At 39.2% G+C, this 22,257-nt stretch overlaps 1 protein-coding gene across 2 annotated transcripts in view; it reads right to left on the reverse strand.

Moving 5' to 3' along the window:
* Positions 1-22,257, reverse strand: part of MTHFD2L (methylenetetrahydrofolate dehydrogenase (NADP+ dependent) 2 like) — a 139,139-nt gene that overhangs the window by 58,630 nt on the left and 58,252 nt on the right. For both annotated transcript variants that reach the window (XM_030313682.1, XM_030313680.1), the window contains one exon: positions 16,184-16,276. In XM_030313682.1, the coding sequence (XP_030169542.1) occupies positions 16,184-16,276 (93 nt within the window). The remainder of the gene's footprint in view (positions 1-16,183; positions 16,277-22,257) is intronic.

The following is a 22,257-nucleotide window of genomic DNA, read 5'->3' on the forward strand; positions in this document are numbered from 1 at the left end:
GGAGGGAGGTAGAGTGTAGCTTTACACCAGCTTGATGTGTCCATCCTTGGAGGTGGCACATTAATCTAATTGGGAGAAAGACAAAAGGGAAAGAGTCCCATTGGAAAATAGGAGAATTATCAAGGCTTCTGTCCTGGATACCTGAACTTGGTAAAGAGGAGTTAATAGGAGAAGGCAATTGAATACAGTTCAGTAATCACATATCGGACATCTTCAGATAACAGATAAATCCTCAGAATTCAAAGTATTTTTTTAATGCTTATTTATTTGTTTATTTATTTATTTTGAAAGCGGTAGAGAGACAGAGCAGGGGAGAGACAGAGAAAGAGGGGGACAGAGAATCCCAAGCAGGTTCCGCACTGTTAACGGAGAGCCCCAGGCAGGGCTCAAACTCAGGAACTGTGAGACCATGACCTGAGCTGAAACCAAGAGGCGGACGCTTAACCGACTGAGCCATCCAGGCGCCCCTCGAAGTATTCTTTATGAGATAAATTTCTTTTCTCTTGGTAGTCGGGAGGAAAGAGCCTCCAAGAGGACAGTAAACATTGAAAAGTTTCTCTCATTTGTGCCTTATCATTTAATAGGCTTGGCTGGCACTGCAGGGCTATAGAGAAGGAACAAGAAGGTGAAACAGCTCGAAGTGTCTCTGCAGGTCTTGGGAGTGTCTTACCGGGCTGCGACAGCAAGGACAGCAGGAGGGGAAAGAGAAATGAGTGGAAATTCCAGAAGTTCCAAATCCCAAATCCCAGGGGGAAATGTGGATGTATGCTAGTTACTCCGCTCCGTGTGGCATAACAGGACTCAGTAAGGTCTGAGTAATTCTTCATGTGGGAAAACAGAATGATATTGACAACTCGACATTGGGAACTAGTAGTTACCCTGCAGGTAGTCAGCTTGGCCATCTGGTCTGCACAAGCATGCCATCTGACTCATTGGAAAGAACTTAGACCCTGGAGGCAAACAGATCTCCACCTTGACAACTATAAATTGTGTGATCTTACACTAATGGTAAGATTATATTCCACATTTACAAAAATAAGCACCATAACACTTCCTAGCTCTTGGCCTAGGTTTGCTGTAAAAGTAAAATTAAGTAGAGGAACGCACAGAGCATGCTGCCTGGCATACAGTAGCATTCAATGAATGACAACTGCCTTTGGCTTCTCAGCTTTCTAATGAAAATCTCAAACACAATACGAATCTTGTGTTATACACAGCTTTACTAAGAATAAATGACTGTAAGTGACCTTCTTTCTATGTAAATAAAACATCTGTCTTTTTTTATGAGTCACTTCAAACCTCTTATTTTTTCTCCAAAAAAAAAAAATCAAGGTATAATTAATTTTCAAAAATAAATGTCATTGCTAATCTCCTTTTGGCAATTCTAGCCATTCAATTTAGTTTCTGAGTATCTCTAGCCATTACGGTTGGGTAAAAAACAAATTTTGCTGAAAGGATCACATATAAATGAACTAAAATTGCCCTGATTTGACCTGTTTTAGCCACTATTGTATTGGGACAATGATCTCCGCTAATTTTAGGAAACCAATGTCATAATTAGTGAATCATTATTTTTTGTCTCTTTGAGGTTGGGGGGAAGCTTTCTTTTCTTTACATAATTATTCTAGGATTAGCAATATACCAACTAGTTTCCATCTAGAGTTTATAGGCCAGAATCCCTAATGAGGTACATTTGATGATAAGAAAAGATAAGCATTGGGTGTTATATGTAAGTGATGAATCACTGAATTCTACTCCTGAAATCAATACTGCACTGAATGTTAACTAACTAGAATTTAAATAAAAATTTGAAGAAAAAAGGGAACTATTTAATGAATATGCAAAAATAAATAATGGGTAAAAAAAATCTTGACTTGATAAAATAATTCCTTGGCCATCAGAGTCATACAAAAAATGTACCAGGAGGTTAAGTTTTTCTAGTGGAAACACATATTTTACTAGAAACAAATATGGGTCTTTGACAAAAAAAAAAAAAAAAAAAAAAAAAAAAAAAGAAGATGAGGGGATAATTTTGCCGTTTTTAAACAGGTTATTAATTTCTAAAGAATGTTAGCATCACTCCATGAGAGTATGTTCTTCATCATGACCACCCATGAAAGGGACATATATGGCAGGGCTGTGTTTCACAAAAGCAGAACTAGAAAAAAAGATGTAGTGATACTCCACTCAGCTGAGGAAAATGCCAAGGTTTGTTTTGTTTTTTTTTTTTTGCTATCTGAATACATGAATGTGAAATGTTATTTACTCCAGAGACTTATAGAATTATAGCCCCAACTCTGCAGGCTTTGCAAATTCAAACACATGCTCGATTTTTGTCTGCCTTAAGTTCGTCCCTTTGGTTCTACTAAAAAAGTGTTACTAATAAAACGTGGAGTGTGACCAACATAATGACAAAGTCTCGAGAAACTGCTCTGCATGCTGGATGCCTGCTCTTGCAATTACTGTAGCACCTGCATGTAAGATAAAGCAAATAAACAAGGAAGATAAAAGCATGCCCCACTTCCCCAAATCATGGCAGGAACAGCCAAAAGCAGAATGGAGAATCAAGATTGGAAGCTCTAGAGTAAGATGTGGTTCGCAGTCTTGGTTCATATGACCACGGACAAATCAATTCACTTGCAGTCTCAACTTTTTGCATCTATTCTACAAGGATAGTAACCTTACTCACCTGCTAGGGATGTTGTGAGATTCAAATAATATAATGTTTCAGAAATGCTTAAGAAGTATTTGCCATTATTAATATTAAAATAAATATTATGAACACTGGGGCGCTGGACTGGCTCAGTTGGTAGAGTACATGACATTTGATCTTGGGGTTGTAAGTTCAAGCCCCGTGTTGGGTGTAGAGATTGAGACTAAAATCTTAAAAAAATAAAATGAAATAAAAATTATAAACACTGATTTTTAAATAAATAAAATGATGAAATTCCTATACTGAAAACTTTCCATTCAAAGATTATTTTAAATTTCTTTTTGATAATCACTACATTAAAAAAAAAAATCTCAGAGTGCCTGGGTGGCTCAGTCAGTTAAGTGAAGGACTCCAGCTCAGGTCATGACTTCAGGGTTCATGAGTTTGAGCCCGTGAACACTGGGGTCTCTGCTGTCAGCACTGAGCCTGCTTCAGATCCTCTGTCTCCCTCTCTCTCTGCCCCTCTCTTGTTCTTGTGCACTTTCTCTCTCTCTCTCCCTCTCTCAAAAATAAATAAACATTAAAAAATATCATAGGGGTGCATGGGTGGCTCAGTTCGTTGAGCATCCAACTTCAGCTCAGGTCATGATCTCATGGTTTGTGGGTTTGAGCCCCGTGTCAGGCTCTGTGCTGACAGCTCAGAGCCTGGAGCCTGCTTCATATTCTGTGTCTCCCTCTCTCTCTGCCCCTCCCCCACTCATGCTCTGTCTCTCTTCAAAAATAAACATTAAAAAAATTTTTTTTAATATCATAATACTCAGAAACATGAGAATGTGTTAATTATTTAATGTTATAGAAAAAAATCTGTTAATATCCTTGTACATCTTTTTAAGAAACATCAGGAACTAGCTACTGCTAGAGATAAATCTGAAACTTAAATAGGTTTTCCTAATGTTTAAAATATTTATATAAGGGGAATGGGATGCCTGGGTGGCTCAGTGGGTTAAGTGTCTGACTCTTGATTTGAACTCAGATTGTGATCTCATGGTGGTGAGATCAAGGCGGGTATAGGGTTTTATGCTGAGCGTAGAGCCTGCCTGGGATTCTCTCCCTGTCTCTCTGCCCCTCCCCAACTTGTATGTGCACACACTCTCTTCCTCAAAATAAATAAACATTTTTAAAAATAATAGAATATTTATACAAGGGCAAAACAATATGAATAAATGTGCCCGCATTTATTGCAAAGCTTGCTAGAGTTAAAAATCTGGATCTGCCCTCAGCTGACTATAGAAGAAGGACATATTGATGATATGTGAGTAGCCCCGGGGTCATGAGGCAAGGAGAACTTCAGCAGCAGGGAATGTTCAAGACAGAAGGTAGGAACTACAAGGAGGGCAGGGAGAGCTTTTCCGTTCCTATCTCTTTCCCTCGTATTCTTGCCCCACTCCGTCCTCTTGGTGCTAATTGAAAATAGATGACTTCTTTCTACTATATATTTGAAAATGAATTTAAAAGCCACAATCAGGGGCGCCTGGGTGGCGCAGTCGGTTAAGCATCCGACTTCAGCCAGGTCACGATCTCGCGGTCCGTGAGTTCGAGCCCCGCGTCAGGCTCTGGGCTGATGGCTCGGAGCCTGGAGCCTGTTTCCGATTCTGTGTCTCCCTCTCTCTCTGCCCCTCCCCCGTTCATGCTCTGTCTCTCTCTGTCCCAAAAATAAATAAAAAACGTTTGAAAAAAAAAAACTTAAAAAAAAAAAAAAAATAAATAAATAAATAAATAAATAAAATAAAAGCCACAATCACCCTCAGTTTCAGCATCCCCAGCTCTTTCCATTTCCCATTTCTCTTTTTTTAATACGCCTTATTGAGATATAATTTATACCTCATACCATTCATCCAGTCACATCTCTTTTCATTTCTTCTTTTCTCCCACGAAAAGCCACTTAATGAGCATATGTGGCACTTTGTAGGAGATGAGCCATTTCAGTTTAGCAAACTGCTCCTCCGTTCCTCCACAGTAAAAGGTCAACAGCCTCAGAAGACAAACGGACAGCCGGCAGAATCTTGCCAAGAACAGGTAAGATTCTCAATCATGTCAATATTTTTTATTTCCTTCATAATTATAAAATCGATATGTCTTGAGGATAATTTACATGGAGAATTCAGAGAAAGCTGAAAAAGGAATCCACATTTATCTATCACTTATTAACCATTCGCCAGAAGTAACTACTCCATTCAAATTGTACTTTTTCTTCCCTCTTTGTTTTTCTGTCAGTGTGTGTGTGTGTGTGTGTGTGTGTGTGTGTGTGTGTGTGTGTGTGTTCCTATTTGGATTTCTATCATAGATGCAATCTAATATAATTATTTTCAAGTATAATTGCCCATAAGAATTCCCTTTTATAACTAGACCGTCATTCAGAGTAAATATTCTCATGTTGTTGGATGCTTAGGTTGTTTCCAACTTTTGGCTGTCAGAGATGAATCTGTGATGGAGATCTTTGAATATCATCTCAGTAAGCCTCCTTACAATTCTCTTTAGGATAAATTCCTACATGCAGTGCTTTGGAAGCTGAGATAATGTCCATTCACAAGCTTCTATCCAAAACAAGTTTTTAACTCTATTTATTGGTATTTGAAGAAATTTACCCCAGTTTACTATCTAGTGCCCATGGTAAACGAGTGGCATTTTCTGAGTTCTTTCCAAGCCACTCAGTATTCCTTTGCAGAGCTTCCACCAAAAAGTCGGAAAATTTATAAGAGGGGGGAACTGCCTTCAAATCGTTTTTTATCCAAATAAAGTAAGTTTGAGGTGATATCTTAGTGACCTAAAATAACTCATGGTACTCTTAGTATACAAGAGGCAATCTTCATTCATTTTGACATGGAATACCACATTATTTCACCACAAATATCCTCACCAACTATCCTGGGAAGAATGTATATTATAATGTATCCCTTGTTGTGTGTGTGTCTATGTGTTACGCATGTGCGTGTGTGTGTGTGTGTGTGTGTGTGTGTGTGTGTGTGTGTGTTATAGAGACAAGAAACCATCCTGGTTATTTTAAAAATAAGTGTAAGTATGAATTATGTAACGCAATAGAAACTCAATAGAAGTATTATTGAAATGCACCTGCCTTTTTTTTTTCGCAGTGTGATATCTGATCCCTGATATTGATGACTACCTTGATTTAATGGGCACATGTTAGGATATTACGGCTGAATTACCTGCAATCGGCACACTCAGAGAAGGACTATGACGTATTTGAATTTGTTCCAACCACAGGCATAAAGCCCACATTCATGCATAGTACTCATTAATCCTCAGGTTTTGTAACAAGGGTAAGTCATTCTAAAATAAGCAATTATTAATTAGCCAAGTCAGAAATAAATTTGGGGTAAATGCACTTAGGTGTGGGATGAAGAGCCAGGGCCAGAAACTTTTCTCTGACCATATAAATGGGTAAAAAGAAAGGACTTTCATAGAAAGCTGCCTGAGGAGATCTATGCCAACAGGGTGCTTCCTTACTTCTTATCGCTCCCCTTCGGAAACGAAGCCACACCTAAAGCAGGTAGCCAGGCGCACAGTCAGATCACCCATTTCAAACACCACCTCTGTGTGGATTATTACACGAGTGTTGATATGTGACATTTTGATCCCTGAATTTTTTTTTTTTTTCCAATTTTCGCTTCTCCTGGATGAGGTGAATGGATGTTATTGCAAAGCCACAACGGATAATGACCGACTGTAGATCTAATGAAATCATTTCACTTTCTGCCAGTCAACACATGTTTGGAGGAGACATCCCACAATACCACACACTCGGAATCTACCACAGGAATGATGACTTCACCAAAGAAGGGCTCATATTGTTACCCACACTAGAAGGGAAAGCTGCAATATTTTCTTGTTCTTTCACTGAAGACAGTCATCGTTTCTCAGTTGTCTCTCTGTCTCCTCCCTGCCTTACCTTTGAATTCTGCAGGTGCAAGCTCTGAGTCAAGGGTGCTGATGGAGTGCCATATTAAGCCTTCGTGAAGTGGAACAGCCCCAAACAAGGTATTAAGGAGAATCTAAGGCTGCGTGGACCTGAAAGAGATCATCTGCTTCTATGAAGGCCCTCCTCGACTTCTAGGAAAAAGGCTTTCAACCAAGCACCTGAATTCTAAAGAAGGAAGGTTATTCATTCCACAGCGAGTTTTCTAGTCCCCAGTGCAAAGCTCTTCACTAGGTACAAAAACTACAAAGGTAAATAAGACACGGTCCTGGCTAATGGAGGTCACAATACAGCAGGAGTCACTTTCAATGTTGTCCCTGTAATTCTCACTATTCTGCCCTCATCACGTATCTCATCGAGGTCCTCTGTATTTCCATTACCCTTCTTCTCTTTTATTATCCTGTTACACTTCAAAACTTGTGCCCCCCCCCCCATCTTCAACTCCTCCCAAACCTGCTTCCTCTCTATGTACGCTCCCTCATCAATGGTCACACCGTATGCCCAGGTTGCGAAGACAGAAAAACTTTCTTGTCTACCTTCTGTTTCTCTGTCTCACTTTCAGCTACTGCTGTATTAGTTTAGGGCCACGTCAGTGCTACTTCCAGCCTCATCCCTGCCCAGAGGCTACCAGAGTAACCATTCTAGAATTTAAATATGATTATGTTACTCCAATACCTACAACTATTTAAAAGTTGCCCCCAGCCGGTAGGATAAAATCCAAATCCCTTCATTTATTCTGCTCTCTGGCCTTTCCTAAATACTCAGCTTCATCATTCACCACTCGCAGACAGACCTATCATTTTGACAGGCATCTAATATTTTCTTTGATATGTGCATAGTTGTTTTTCAGCTCTAAGCTTCCAGAAGTCCCCTTCTCTTAGATTCTGCCCAGTGACTTTCTGTTCATGCTGTGGCTGGGGCCCAGTTCTACCCGTTCATCTTCAAAACCAGTGAAGCGGGGCTCATTCCTCCTCAGTGGTGCTCTCTCTCTGTCGCTCTTGGTCTGGGTCTCAGTTTTGGTCTCTTCCTCTATATCTGTCTCTGTCTTTCCCTCTCTCTGTGTGTCTCCATCCTTCTTGGTCTCTGTCTCTCTATCTCTCTGCCTCAGTCTCTATCTCTCTTGGTCTCTGTTTCTCTCTCTCTCTTTCTCCATTTCCCTTTTTCTAGATGATGGATAGACAGACATACACACACACACACACACACACACACACACACACACCTCTAATATTATGTTAGTGAGCCGTACTTTGCTAATTTGTTTGTACATCTTTTCCTCTGCTAGACTCCGAACTTCTCAAGAGCTGGAATTATATTTTATACATCTTTGTTTCCCAGCACATGATGTAGGGCCTAATATATGCAGTGGCAAAATATGTGTTGATATATCAGACTTACATACCACAGCACTGTTTATAATAGCAATAAATTAGAAGTAACATGCATATCTATCAACAGAAAATGGATACTCAGTCAACTGAGTATCATACAGATAGTGCTACCTCTAGAACATAACACTAATAGCATAACATTAATTAATAATTAATTAATAAATAACATTAATCAGAACAAAACAAGTTGCAGAAACGTACAGCATGTAGAAATTAAAAACATCTCTAAGCCAAACATAAGAGACTCTTAAAAACTGAGAACAAACTGAGGGTTGATGGGGGGTGGGAGGGAGGGGAGGGTGGGTGATGGGTATTGAGGAGGGCACCTTTGGGATGAGCACTGGGTATTGTATGGAAACCAATTTAACAATAAACTTCATATATTGGAAAAAAAATAAAAAAAAATAAAAAACATCTCTAATGATATTCAGGTTTGAAAATCTGGTTGGTAGGTGTTAATGTTGTTCTTTTGCTCACTTTGATGTGCATTTTTAAATGATGCGCATTTTTAATACTTCATAATGTAAATTTTTTTAAAGACCTGGCCATGAAAACCTAACAGAGATAATGCCAATGGCTAGAGAGACATTATCTTGAAAGGATTCTTCCTCCCTGTGATCCACATATATGCAACCCAGTAGAATTAGCTCTAAATGACATTATCATTTAACAATTCAAGATATATTTCAAAGAAAATCTCTATTTCTCCATAATAAAGATAGATCTTTGATCTAATTGTTCTTCACTGAAGTACCCTTAGATATTGCTGCTCAACACTTGTTTTACTCAAGAAAATCAGGAAGTAGAAAAACATGTAAAGGAAAGAACCTCCAAAGAAAGATCAATCTCTGCTTCCCACATACTGATATCGGCTAAAAACACTTGGTGACGAAAAGATCATAACCCGTGCAATCACAAGTTGAGAAAAAAAATTATAAGGGCCTCAGGAAAAATGAAGAAAAAGAAATAAAGCCTTGGGATGCTTCTTAGGTGCTCAATTTGGGGGGAAGGGCATTTTTGCTTATTTGAAGATAACACGGGTCAAGGAAAAATTTACAAGTTCATACGCACCTTTTACAGTCCACGTGTCAAAGTAATGGCAACTTGACCTTTTGGTGCTGCATGACAAATTTTCATTTAAAGCATATTGTAATTTTAGTCAGAGGGTCACAACACAAAGTCAGACTGAAGGGAAGGGAAACTACATTTCTTTAGCACCACTTATGTGCTGGGCACTTAATTCTTATGGCACTCTGTACCATTGGTATTATTACTTCCATCTTACAACAGTTTCAAATGAAGCCCAGAGAATTAAACGTGATTTCTAAATTCGAACTGGGTCAAACTGGATTTGAACCCAGGTCCTCCTGACTTTAAAGGCCATGCTTCTATGCACATCCTGCTTCTGATTCTTGTCCCTTCCCCCTTACGCCACACCCTGCCATCCTCCTGTGTGCATCCCTAAGGCCTGGTGGCATACTGATGTGTAATGACAGAGGGGGTCATAATACACGTCTATTACTTTTGTGTGTGGTAAGGCTGTTTAACAACGCCCATGAAAGGCATAAAATATCGCTTGGTATTACATGCACATATATAGTTTCTGTTATACACAAAGCTTTAAATATTAGTTTTGTTTTTGAAAATACAAGTAACCATTCGTTAGCAAATAAAGCACTTAAGACCAATATAATAGACATTACAGGTTCCTTGTGCAAATAATCACAGGTGCTCACAAAGGTGTTCACAGTTGTTTACTACAATGTTCATAATAGTAAAAACTGGGAATAATCTAAATGTCCCCCCATCAAGAACTGAATAAATAAATTATACCCAGTAGCATAGAATACTGTGAAGCCATAAGAAATCACGTTTCAGAAGAATGCATTTTATGAGGAAACAGGTACACAGTGTGGAGCTGTAAAATGCAAATGGTACAGGCAGGGTGAAAGAACTATGTAACTATTTACATTTGCATGCAAATATAAAACAGTGGAAGGCCAAACACCAAACTGTTAACTGTGGTTGACTCTGGCTTATGGTACGCGTTTGCTAGGTTCTCACGGTAGGGATGTATTACTGACGTCAGGAAAACAGTCAATAGTCAAGCACCCTCTCACACTATGAGGAAGCTTCTGTATTGTGCATCAGGGAGGCTCTGGGGATGGCTTGGTGGACGAAATGCCAGCTTTCACCAACTACGACACTCTGTATCCAGAGGTTAACGTGCAAGTGGCATTGATGGTGTGGGCTAGAATGGGAGAGGGAGACTGAAAGGGTGGGCAGAGGTCTGAGAGAACAAACCCCTTCAGCTAAGTGTCTCTCCTTCCCTAACCTCTCCCAAAGTCACACTGTACCACAAGAGAAAGGCCATGAGGGACTCATCCGGGGAGAACAGAATGCACAGCTACGAGCAAAAGGCAGTATCCCAAGAAGCCATAAATCTTAAGTAAAAATAAATCTTTTATGAAGTTGGTCTCTTCTCTGTAAGTCACTTCATTCATTAATTTATGTTTATGATGACCAGTCGACTTTGATACTATGGTAGTATCAAAAGTAACCAAAAGTCTTTTCCCTTAGTTATATCAGAGTTGTAGCTTGCTAATCAACTGATTTCTTATTTCCGAATCACTGTTTAAATTCATATGCAATGGCCCAAGAAGGACCAACAGATAACATATTAGCATATGACTTGCATTGGGCATTTGCAATATGCTAGGCACTGTGCCATGTTCCTTCCCCGGCCTGGCTGGCTTCACAATACAGTGTTAGAAACCATAATTCTTGGGGCGCCTGGGTGGCGCAGTCGGTTAAGCGTCCGACTTCAGCTAGGTCACGATCTCGCGGTCCGGGAGTTCGAGCCCCGCATCAGGCTCTGGGCTGATGGCTCAGAGCCTGGAGCCTGTTTCCGATTCTGTGTCTCCCTCTCTCTCTGCCCCTCGCCCGTTCACGCTCTGTCTCTCTCTGTCCCAAAAATAAATAAACGTTGAAAAAAAAAATTTTTTTTAGAAACCATAATTCTTTACACCAACGATCTGAGGCTCAGACACATGGGGTGACTTAACCAAGGTTACACACTTAGCAAGTGGCAGAGCTGGGATTTAAATTCTGAAAATTCTTACTCTATACCATTGAAGATAACTGACAAGATTGAGATAGATGACGCATTTAGGAAGGCAGGAAGGACTTCTAAGTGGGGGAACTGAGGCTACAGGGGCAATATGGAGAATAAGAAATAGCATATGGAGGAGCGCCTGGGTGGCTGAACTGGTTGAGCGTCCGACCCTTGATTTCAGCTCAGGTCCTGATCCTGTGGTTGTGGGATTGAGCTGAGCATGGAGGCTGTTTGAGATTGTCTCTCTCTCTCTGTCTCTCTGACTGTCTCTCTCTCCATCTGCCACTCTCCCCTGCTTGTGCGCATGCTCTCTCATTCTCTCTGTCTTTCTCTCAAATGGAATAAATAAATAAACAAGCAGGGGCACCTGTGTGGCCCAGTCTGTTAAGCGTCCGACTTTGGCTCATGTCATCATCTCACAGCTCATGCCGGGTTTTTCTATCTCATGGTTCGTGGGTTTGAGCCCCACATCCGGCTCTGTGCTGACAGCTCAGAGCCTGAAGCCTGCTTCAGATTCTGTGTCTCCCTCTCTCTCTGCCCCTCGCTCACTCGTGCTCTGTCCCTCTTCTCTCTCTCTCAAAAATAAATAACATTAAAATTTAAAATAAATAAATAAACAAACAAACACACAAACAAATAAGATATGGAAAGAACACTAGCATTAATGAAACCATGAAATGTGTTGGCATCCACTCAGAAAGCGCCCAGGGCTGTAAGGAGGCAAGTCCCACTCCTGAGTTGCATGAGCTGTGGATATGGTGGAACAGAGAGTTTCCATGCCCCACCCCTTGGAATTTCTCAGTGTCCTGGCATCCAGAAAATTACTAACCCTGCTCCAAGGACGAAGAAATCCACCAGAGGGGAAAACTCTATTGAGAACCTAAGATGATGTTTGATGGGAGTGTATCCAAACTTGATGATATGATGGGAAAAGTCGTGAAAAGAAATTGGTTGGTCACCTTTATTTTATGACGAGTAAGTATGAGTACTCCAAATTACTCTACTGAATTGCCTATTTATCCTGTTTTATATTACAGTGTCTATCATTAAAAGTGTTGCAATAGAGACGCTAGAGTTACGACTGTAAAGGTTCATTCATCACGCTGGAGGGGATGGCTTAGTGGACAAAACGCCAGCTTTCACCAACTATGACACTCTGTATCCAGAGGTTAATATGCAAGTGGCATTGACTCAGCAGCTCGTCTTCTGAATGAAGCTAGTTCAGTTTACTCACGTGGGTGGAGGGTCTTCTGGACAATGTCTGGAAAAAACCTGCCTATCCTGCTTGAATAATGAAGATTCCTAGAACTTTTATAGACTTAGGGTTTCCCCCAGTCTCCTGGAAGCGTGAGATACAAATGAGTCAAAGGATCTTCTAACACACTCTTAACATCGGTGCCCTGTCCTGGCTGGCTTTCCCTTCTTTATCACTAGCCTTGCAGAGCCAATGAGGCCTTCCCTTAAACCATTTCTTTCCATTCAACGGTTTAACAGTCTTACTATATTTTAGATGTCTACGACAGTCTCTTTACTGTCTTCACTCTGCTCAGAATTTCTTAATCTTAATATTTCAAATCAAATCAATCCAAACATCCACTTAATGACACAAACTGCTCTTGTATGGACAAATCTTTCACCTTTATGACTTTATCAATTTACTTTACGATGACAAACTAGGAATGTTTAGTAGTTACAAAAGTCATGCTACCACTGTGTGATGCAATCAGTAACTAGAGAGATGATTCATTCCACCTTTATAAAATTATATTCTTAAAAACTCATCAGCTAAATTTGTATCAGTTTGACGAGTCCATGCTCCAGTTGTAATTTCAAAATGAATACGGCACACACTCATTGAGTACCCACTATGTGTCAGATTTTGTCTGAAGCACTTATATACCAAGTTAAAAAAAAAAATACCAGTCCCATCCCTGCTAGAGTCTAGTGAAGGTACAGACAACCATAAACAGGTGATAAGTGCCATAAACATGGTACAGTAAAGTGCCCTAGAAACAGATTCATTCTCTCTGTGAACCTGGAGAGTAATTTGAGGAGGGACCTGAAGCTTCTTATTTCAGAATGCATAGTTTGACAGGATCTGATTTTCAGATTTGAGCTTTGAAAGTAAATGTCCAATGTGCGGAGAGGTGTTTAAAAAGTAAGTGATTCATCGTTAAACCTATAAGGATAGGACTATGGGAATTTGAGAAGCTAGAGGGGTGAGATTAGTATTAACATAAGCTAATTTTATTCATGCCTCCGGATCTTTACACAATGATTTCCTTTTTTACTTTTTTCTTCTGCAAGCCCATTCCAAGATTTCATCACTCACTACATTCTTTTCTGTCATCCCTCAGACATTGTCGAAAGACATTATCGATCTCTCTGATACATCACACACCACTCCTCCTTCTCTTCCTGACTTCTAGATGGGACTATTTCCATATATGCTGACATTCTAGTTATGACACAATCCAGCCCTCCCTGTTCCAGCTACCTCTGCCATTAGATCACTATCTTCTTCTTTAATACCCACTGCTAATTGTAGTTGTTTATTTCCCACACATAATGCATGATGTGGTCATTTTTGTAAGATTCATTCCTGTCGTCCGAAGATACGGAGTTTCTTTTTTATGTTAATTCATGCTTTCTTTAGAATTTCACTGTAATTTACCAATATCTACATATTTTATCCTTCAATTCACCAGGTGATTATTAAGGACATGGAAATGTAGCAATCTTTAGTTATTTTTTATGAACTCTCAATTTTCTTTCTCCAAACTTCCCACTATCCAAATATTTATTCCTTCAGGACACCTGCAGGGTTATCTACGGGGCTGTCTTCTAGCATTCTACAAAATGCCTTTGTTTCTAGTTACAGGCATTAGAGCTGGAATACGAGGCAGGCACAAGACCTGTTCACACTATCTTCATCCAAAATGTCCTCCATGACTGGGATGGAGTGTGGTAAACTCCATGGACTGTGGATGGAGTGTGGCTGTCTATAATAGCTGGCACCTGACTGGTGCCCTCTGGTGGTAGCAGGATGCCTTGACTGGGATGGTTGCTAGACAGCCTCAATACTGTCTCCACACCTACGAGCCTGAGTACCTCCTGGCTCCTCTCTTGTTAATTTTATAGAGGCTTGGTCCTCCTTTCCCTTCCCTTCCTTCATTTCCCTTTTTCTTTTCCCATCTTATTTTTTAACACATCGTACTCAGTGCTGATTCAGGCCTCTACAAAGGAGCAAACAGTGAGTCTATAAGAGACACTGACGGATGACGACAGTGATGGTGATAAGGACTGTGATATAAAGTTTGCTTTATTCACAACAGAATGTCAGTGGTTCTTGAAAGAGGACCACCCATCTGCCATTTCTCATGGCAAGAAAAACATAAGCATGAATGTACATTGAGGAATTTTTGCCCCACTAGAAAAAAATATTCATTCAATATTTTAATTGATAAATAGAAAGTAAGATTGATTGTGAAACATTCTTTACCAGTTAACATTAGAGTCAAGTAGCACCTTGTAAAGAGAACGTAAATTTCACTCTGTCTAAAGTTTGGGATGAATGAGGATGACCAAATTCCTTTCTACTCACTGAATTCTGACTCTTGTAGGTAAATCCAATGTTTCTAAAAAGAAGTCAATGTGATATTCATAATCTTCTATGCATATATCAGTTGCTGCAGCAGTATTTCACTTAATGTTATCTGTAGTCTGACACTTTTATTGCATCTCTAAATATCTGTCTTACTCCTCTCAATCCTGTTAAAAAGTTCTCATTTAATATTACCTGAATGTAATTTCTCAGAAAAACTGGAAATGTGGTTAGCTGTACCAGCTTACTGGGGACTTCTGGAAAAGGGAATATTTCTTTTTTTTTTTTTTAATGTTTATTTTATTTTTGACAGAGAGAGACAGAGCATGAACAGGGGAGGGGCTGAGGGAGAGGGAGACACAGAATCTGAAGCAGGCTCCAGGCTCTGAGCTGTCAGCACAGAGCCCGACGTGGGGCTCGAACTCACGGACCGTGAGATCATGACCTGAGCAGAAGTCGGACGCTCAACTGACTGAGCCACCCAGGCGCCCCTGGAAAAGGGAATATTTCTATATTTACTCTATCAGGAGGCAAATTACTCTACCTGGAGTGATCACATGTATATTCTGAGTTCCTGAGAAGGGCCTATAACAGAATAAGAAAGTAACTAAATTTGGGTGAAACTAATTTAAATGACCATTATCCGCTTCATCAAACTGTTTCTTCTGGAACTTTTGCTCTGCTTTCATAGTTTGTAACTACTCAAAAATTCAGATGTAAAGTCTAGAAAATACCAATAACATCTAATTGATAAAATACAAAAGGCTCTCGTTCAGCCTTGGATAAACAAGAAGATTCACAACTGTCTGCATTGTAGAAATCACATGTGTATGTGGCAAGAGGAAAGGTAGAAGCAAAGGGTAGAATCATTTTTGTACGTTTGAATAGAAATGAGGAAAAATCCTACATCCAGTAAAAGAAAATGCAAATAACTGTCCTCTGTTCCTACTCTTGCTCCTCTCGAATACTCCTTGACATAGTGTAAGCGCTCTTCTAAAAACATAAGCCAGGCCATGTCAACCTCCTGCTCTCAGCCTTTCTTGGCTTATATCAAAGTCCTTCCAAGGGTCCCACAGGAGCTAGCCCTGGCTATCTTATCAAGAGCATTTCCTACCAGCCTCCCCATAACTCATTCACATTTAGAATCAACCATGTCTATGAAGGAACTGGCAACCTGCACATTTGTTCTTGTGTTTAACCTGTCATTCCAAAGGCTACTTGGGTTTTCCATAATGAAGTGACAAATGTTAACGTAGGCGCAACAAACCACTATAATAATTGCTGAGAGACAGAATCCAGTCGATGGAAGTTAGTCATACATATACCGAACTCTCCCAAGAAGCTGTTTTTACAGACATGTCAGCAATTAGGGCAGGAATTACTCTGCTGATGACATTCCACCAAATAACAGCCACCAAAGACTTACCGGCAGCTACTATGATAACATCTGCCAGCTGCGTATGGATCTTCAATTGTTCTTTGGGAGTGTATCTGTGAGCTATTGTCACGGTTGCATCACCTGGAATGGAGAAGAGCTCCCATTAATAGTTACTGAGCTTTTTCAAAAGTTATGGATGCTATCATTCTAGGGGAGATTCAGTTATATCCTAAGAGTAGGAAATTGCTTTCAAATGATTACAACACTTTAAGAATAAAGCTAGATAAGAAAACCTAGATGACCGAAAATATTATACCCTCCAATTAACCAGTGGAAAATCAAATAAGACCAAATGAGAGTATGTGCTGACCATCAAAAGAGAGATCTAAGTAAGGTCCTAGAAACCCAGCACGTGAAAGTTCTGTACTGAGGTTAATATGTAAATACGTGGGATATTTGTTGGCTTGATAATTAGGTATATAAGCTCTGAAAACAGCAAGTAAGTGCATCCAAGATGGGGCAATGCATTGTGGGAGCACAGCTAAGAGATTAATTCTGCCTCCTCTTGAGGAGGTGTCAAGGAAGAGTTCCTAAAGGAGGCAATATACTTTAGGTCTCAAAGTATGAGCCGGGGTGTACCAATTCAAGAAAGAAGAAAAGGGCATTCCAAGCCAACAGAAGAACAGAAAATATGGACCAACTTTGAAATTATGTGTTTTAGGAAATAATGAAGAGGCTTAGATATAACAGGAAATATTCATACATGCTTAACGACGTGGTGTATGAATAAGAGAGGTTACCGGCCTGACGGCTTCCAGTGCTTTAAGTGTGAGCCAAGGAAGAGAAGTGAAAGAAAGGCAAGGATGAGAGTAGTCAGAAAAGGACTTCCAGTCAGAGCGTGGCTGTGTGAGACAGTACCTTGTCTCTTCTCCTAGATAACCTACAAGTGCTACACATTTAACAACAACAACAAAAACTATATAACCTCCATTTTTAGCAAAACCAGAAAGACATCTTTTCCATAGATTCCAAAAAATATGTGTGAGTTACCCAGAAGCAGCAGAGTTAATATATACACACAGGAAGAAAGGCAGCGAAGAAATGCAGAGAATAAACAAGATGGCCAGTGCAGCACATCTCTGAAAATGACCGCAAAAATACACTGTTCGAAGGTGCAGGGTCCACGTCAAAAATGCAAAATATATCTCTTATCTGTAGCAGAGAAGAAAGAAATAGAGGCAGAAGAGGCCCCCTCGGACCCAGGATGGTTCACACTGCCTCGTAACTGAAAGACTCGTGTGGAGGGGCCATTTTAAACGGGAAAGCGGTTTGACTTTGTGTAAGTGGTGAAGAAGGGATCTGAAGGCTGCCCAGCACCTCCTCCCCAGTCCCCAGCAGAAAGTACCTGACCCACAGGAGGTCCAAGAGATCTAACTCACTCAATGATAAGCAAAATATTTGACACAGAATTAGTAAAAGAATCCTATGTAAAATCAGCCCAGGGAAATTTTGAGGGTGACAGAGCTGTTCTGCTTCTAGTGGAGTTCCGTGACTGTATGCATTATCTAAATTCATGGCACTGTACACCGAAAAGAGTGAACTTTACTATACTTTTTAAGTAAATAAAAGAATATATTTTAAAACTGGCAGCCCCCCGCCCCCACAAAAACAGAAGGAGTTTTTTTTTCAAGAATTGTTCCAACGTACCGGTGGGCCCAGGGGGCTCAGGCAGTAAGTGCCTGACTCTTGATTTTGGCTCAGGTCATGATCTCAAGGTGAGTGAGATCAAGCCCCATGGCAGGCACTGTGCTGACAGTGAGGAGCCTTCTTGGGATTCTCTCTCTCTTTCTTTCTCTGCCCCTCCCCTGCTTGTGCTCTCCCTCTCTCTCTCTCAAATAAATAAATAAACCTTGTTTAAAAAAAAATAATTTACCAACATACCAATACACTCAACAACAAAAAGTGTCGCAATGGAAAAGTTGAACGTTATGACCAAACATTATGCCAAAAATTTAAAAATTAAGAATGTAAAGTCACAGGACCTGGGGAAAAAAGACGACTTTGAATCCATACAAATTGACCATAATGGTCAACATTGAGAAAATTTCAGTAAAGTAACTGGATTGTAAACATCAAAGAAGAAGAGTATTACGAGCAAAAATTCAAATTTGTATCTTCAACTCCAGAAAACAGAAGAGCAATATTTGCAAGAGACTCATGAAAAAAAAAAAAAAGGGAGGTCACAGTCAAATCATTCTCCAGGAATAAAGGTTACAATTTTGAAATTGTAAGCACTCAGGGAATACTGTTCCCTTGTGTTTTTTCCTAAAGAACTTGTTAAATGATTAACTTTAATGAATCAATATCATATATCTAAGGAAAACAGCAAAAGGACTATTAGAAAGTTTGGAATATATTTAATCATAAAAGTAAGACTAAAAAAAATGAGAGCTGGGTGATGGACAAAATGTAAATCCTATTTGCTCTAAATATGAAAAAAATGGTATAACTAACAAAATTGGAACGGGAAGGGCAAAGATGAGAAAGTTTGCTGATTGCGAACTAGATTAACATAACATTAATTATGTTATCTAATGACTAGGATCAAAAAACATTTAAAACTGATCAATCAAATAATAGAAGAAGAAGAAGATTTAGAAGTACAAGGTAAAAACATTACAAAGATAATTTTTATTGGCAAATATCAGGTTGGAGACAAAAGAAATGGAATCAGGGAAGAAAATAAAGCATTTTATCATTTTTATTTATTTATTTATTTTGAGAGATAGAAGTCACGCGCATGCACACCACACACATGTGCAATTGGGGGAGGGGCAGAGAGAGAGACAGAGAATATGAATCCGAGGCAGGCTCCATGCTCACTCTGGAGCCCGACACAGTTGGGGCTTGATCCCGTGACCCTGAGATCATGACCTGAGCTAAAGTCAAGTGTTGGATGCTCACTGACTGAGTCAGCCAGGAGCCCCCATTTTTTAAATCAGATTATCAATAGATACCATATGAAGAAATAGACAACTAAGAGTACTGCATAAGTTATAACTATTAGAGTAATGACTAACTTTCCTAAATATCAGAAGAACCATACATAAAAAGAAAAACAATGTAAAAAATAAGTAAAAGCCATAAAAACAACAAACAGAACAGAAACTAATACACAGTTCAGATCAGATATATTTATCTTCATAACAAATTTTCCTAAGTTATCTATTTAAAGAATCCTATTTCCAAATTGGCTTGCAAACCAAAACAAAATCTAACTCTATACTTTATATAAGGTACATCTAAAACAAAGCTGTTTGGATGTCAAAAATAAAAGATAGGCAAATGCGTAGCAGGAAAAGGACAAAAAAAGAGATGATGTTCTTATTGTCAAATAAGGAGAAATTTACATTAAATAGGACAAAGAAAGTACACATTATAATGCAAAGATGTGATTCAAACGAACTCACAACAATGAGAAATATATAAGTAACATGTAAGAGAAATATAATTCACACAGCAGAAATTACAAGGGATACAAATCAAAAAGAAACACATTGTATTTGCTGAATTTAATTCACCTTTCTCAATCCACAACAGATCAAAGATATAAAAAATGCAAATAACATAATTAATGTTATGTACCTTATTGCAATATATCAAATTTGAAAGCAGAACATACATTTTCTTTTCATGTAGCCAAAGATATTTTTTTTTTTAAATTTTTTTTTTTTCAACGTTTATTTATTTTTGGGACAGAGAGAGACAGAGCATGAACGGGGGAGGGGCAGAGGAGAGAGGGAGACACAGAATCGAAACAGGCTCCAGCTCTGAGCATCAGCCCAGAGCCCGACGCGGGGCTCGAACTCACGGACCGCGAGATCGTGACCTGGCTGAAGTCGGACGCTTAACCGACTGCGCCACCCAGGCGCCCCTATCTCTTTCTCAAATAAACACATAAACATTTAAAAAAAGAAATCAAAAGGTTTTTTTCAGCAGGATTTTTTTAAACCCTATTTTAATAATTCTTGGGGTCAAAAAGAAACACAAAACAACAGTGCAGAAATTCTAGAAACATTTATAATGAAATTACTATATATTAGATCCTATAAAATAAAGATAAACAAAGAACTAAAATGATTGAATCAATAAAAGAAAAGAAGTGCATCAATCACTTAACTTAAAAAAAGTAGATAAGGAACCAAAAAAGAACAAAAGAAATGAGAAGATTAGTAAACATAAAGTCAAGATGTTAATGTTAAATAGGCCTGAAAATTGTAATATAAGCAGTGAGAGAATTCAACCAAATTGCCAAATAAAAAGTAAATATACAGTAATAATAGCTTTCATATTAAACAAGACATTAGAAGATAAAATGAAAGACAAGACTCCATTAGAATAGCAATACAAGAAGTAAAATACTCAGAAATAAACTTAACAAGAATGTGCAAAACCTATATGGTAAAAGAAAATCTCCAGACACATACCAAGAGACATCAGTAAGACTGAAGAACGAGAAAGCTAAACCATGTCTATGTAAAAGACTCAATATCCTAGAGATAATAATTCTCCTACGTTCATTACAATGAATTACAACTCCATAAAAACTGGTAGTTTGCATTTTTTGGAAGAATATAATTTCATCCTAAGTTAATAAGGAAAAAGAAAAAGTCAATAACCAGGAAAGCTTTAAAAAGGAAGAACAATGAGAGACAGCGGTACTTGATAGCAGTCTTTTTTTTTTTTTTTTTTTTTTTTTTTTTTAGTGAGAATAGGCTGGGGTTTTTTATTTTTATTTTTTTATTTTAAGTTTATTTGTTTATCGAGAGAGAGAGAGAGAGAGGGAAAGGGAGCGCATAAGCAGGGAAGGGGAAGAGAGAGAAGGAGAGAGAGAATCCCAAGTTTGCTCCACACTGTCAGTGCAGAGCCTGATGCAGGGCTCAAACCCATGACCCGTGAGATCATGACCTGAGCTGAAATGGAGTGTCAGGTGCTCAACCAACTGAGTCACGCAGGGGCCCCTGTTAGCCGTCTTTCTCCTTTCAGTTCATGACACCACCTTCTGCTCAGCTACACGGAGCGGAATCTGTTTACGAGTTTCCTTGTGTTTCCTCTTCTCTTTGACTTGCTATAAACCAGTAATAAATAAACCATCTCTACCTTAGTACAGCTTCCCTATATGCAGAAAGGTCCTCTCAACCATGGACGCGTGTCTTCTTGCAGGGGAGCTTCCCAAATCCCCACAAAACCAAAACCAAACAAAACTTCCCACTTTGTCAGTACGGATGGTTTCAGCAAGGAATTGAGGGATACATAATAATCCACTGAGTTGTATATACATACAATGAACAACCTGTAAAGTGTCAAGCAGAAGAAAAAAATATTAAGATGAATTCAATAAGCGTATAGAAAGATCTTTTAGGTAATTCCACTCCCCCGTCAATAATATCTTGTGAAATTGTTACTCCTAAGTGAGTTGGGCTGTGATTACCCACGGGAAATATCCAAACTCATATTTAGACTTGATCAATGAGTTTCTGATTATGACTACTATCCACCCAGGGAAAGGCTTTCAGCCTACTATGCAGGAGACCACAGTGTGATAGCAAAAGAGAGATAAATCAATGGAATTAAATATAAAGGCGTTCAAATCATGCTCAGTCTCTTCTGCCTTTGCCCTTGCAGATGAGCACCTTGATACCTGTCCCTGCTCCTGAGAGCTGACTATCCGGCACATGATATGCTAGTTAGCCTGTGAAAATTATTGTTGTTCCTGTTTTCAGTTCTGGTGCCCTATTACTTTTCTCCCGCGAATCCTCTGGCTTGCTGTACCTAATCCTTTCTAACTCCTCAACTCTTCCCTGGGTAGCCAGTACTGACAAGTCGGAGCAGCTACTCTGTAGAATGATGCATATCTCTGACCCTCAGATGACTTTTTCCCACACTCAGTTTTATCCTCTTACGGTGCACATGCTATCAGCCTGGGCGAGGGCCTAATTTTTCTAACTATCACACGGACCCAGATAAAAACGTTTATAAGCAGAGTCTTAAGCAACTTCTCGGTGCCCAGTGCTTTACATCATGTTTGTAAGATAGAGCAAGAATAAAAAACTTAGAACCTA

Source organism: Lynx canadensis, chromosome B1 (assembly GCF_007474595.2).
Source record: "Lynx canadensis isolate LIC74 chromosome B1, mLynCan4.pri.v2, whole genome shotgun sequence".
Classification (NCBI taxonomy): Eukaryota; Metazoa; Chordata; class Mammalia; order Carnivora; family Felidae; genus Lynx; species Lynx canadensis.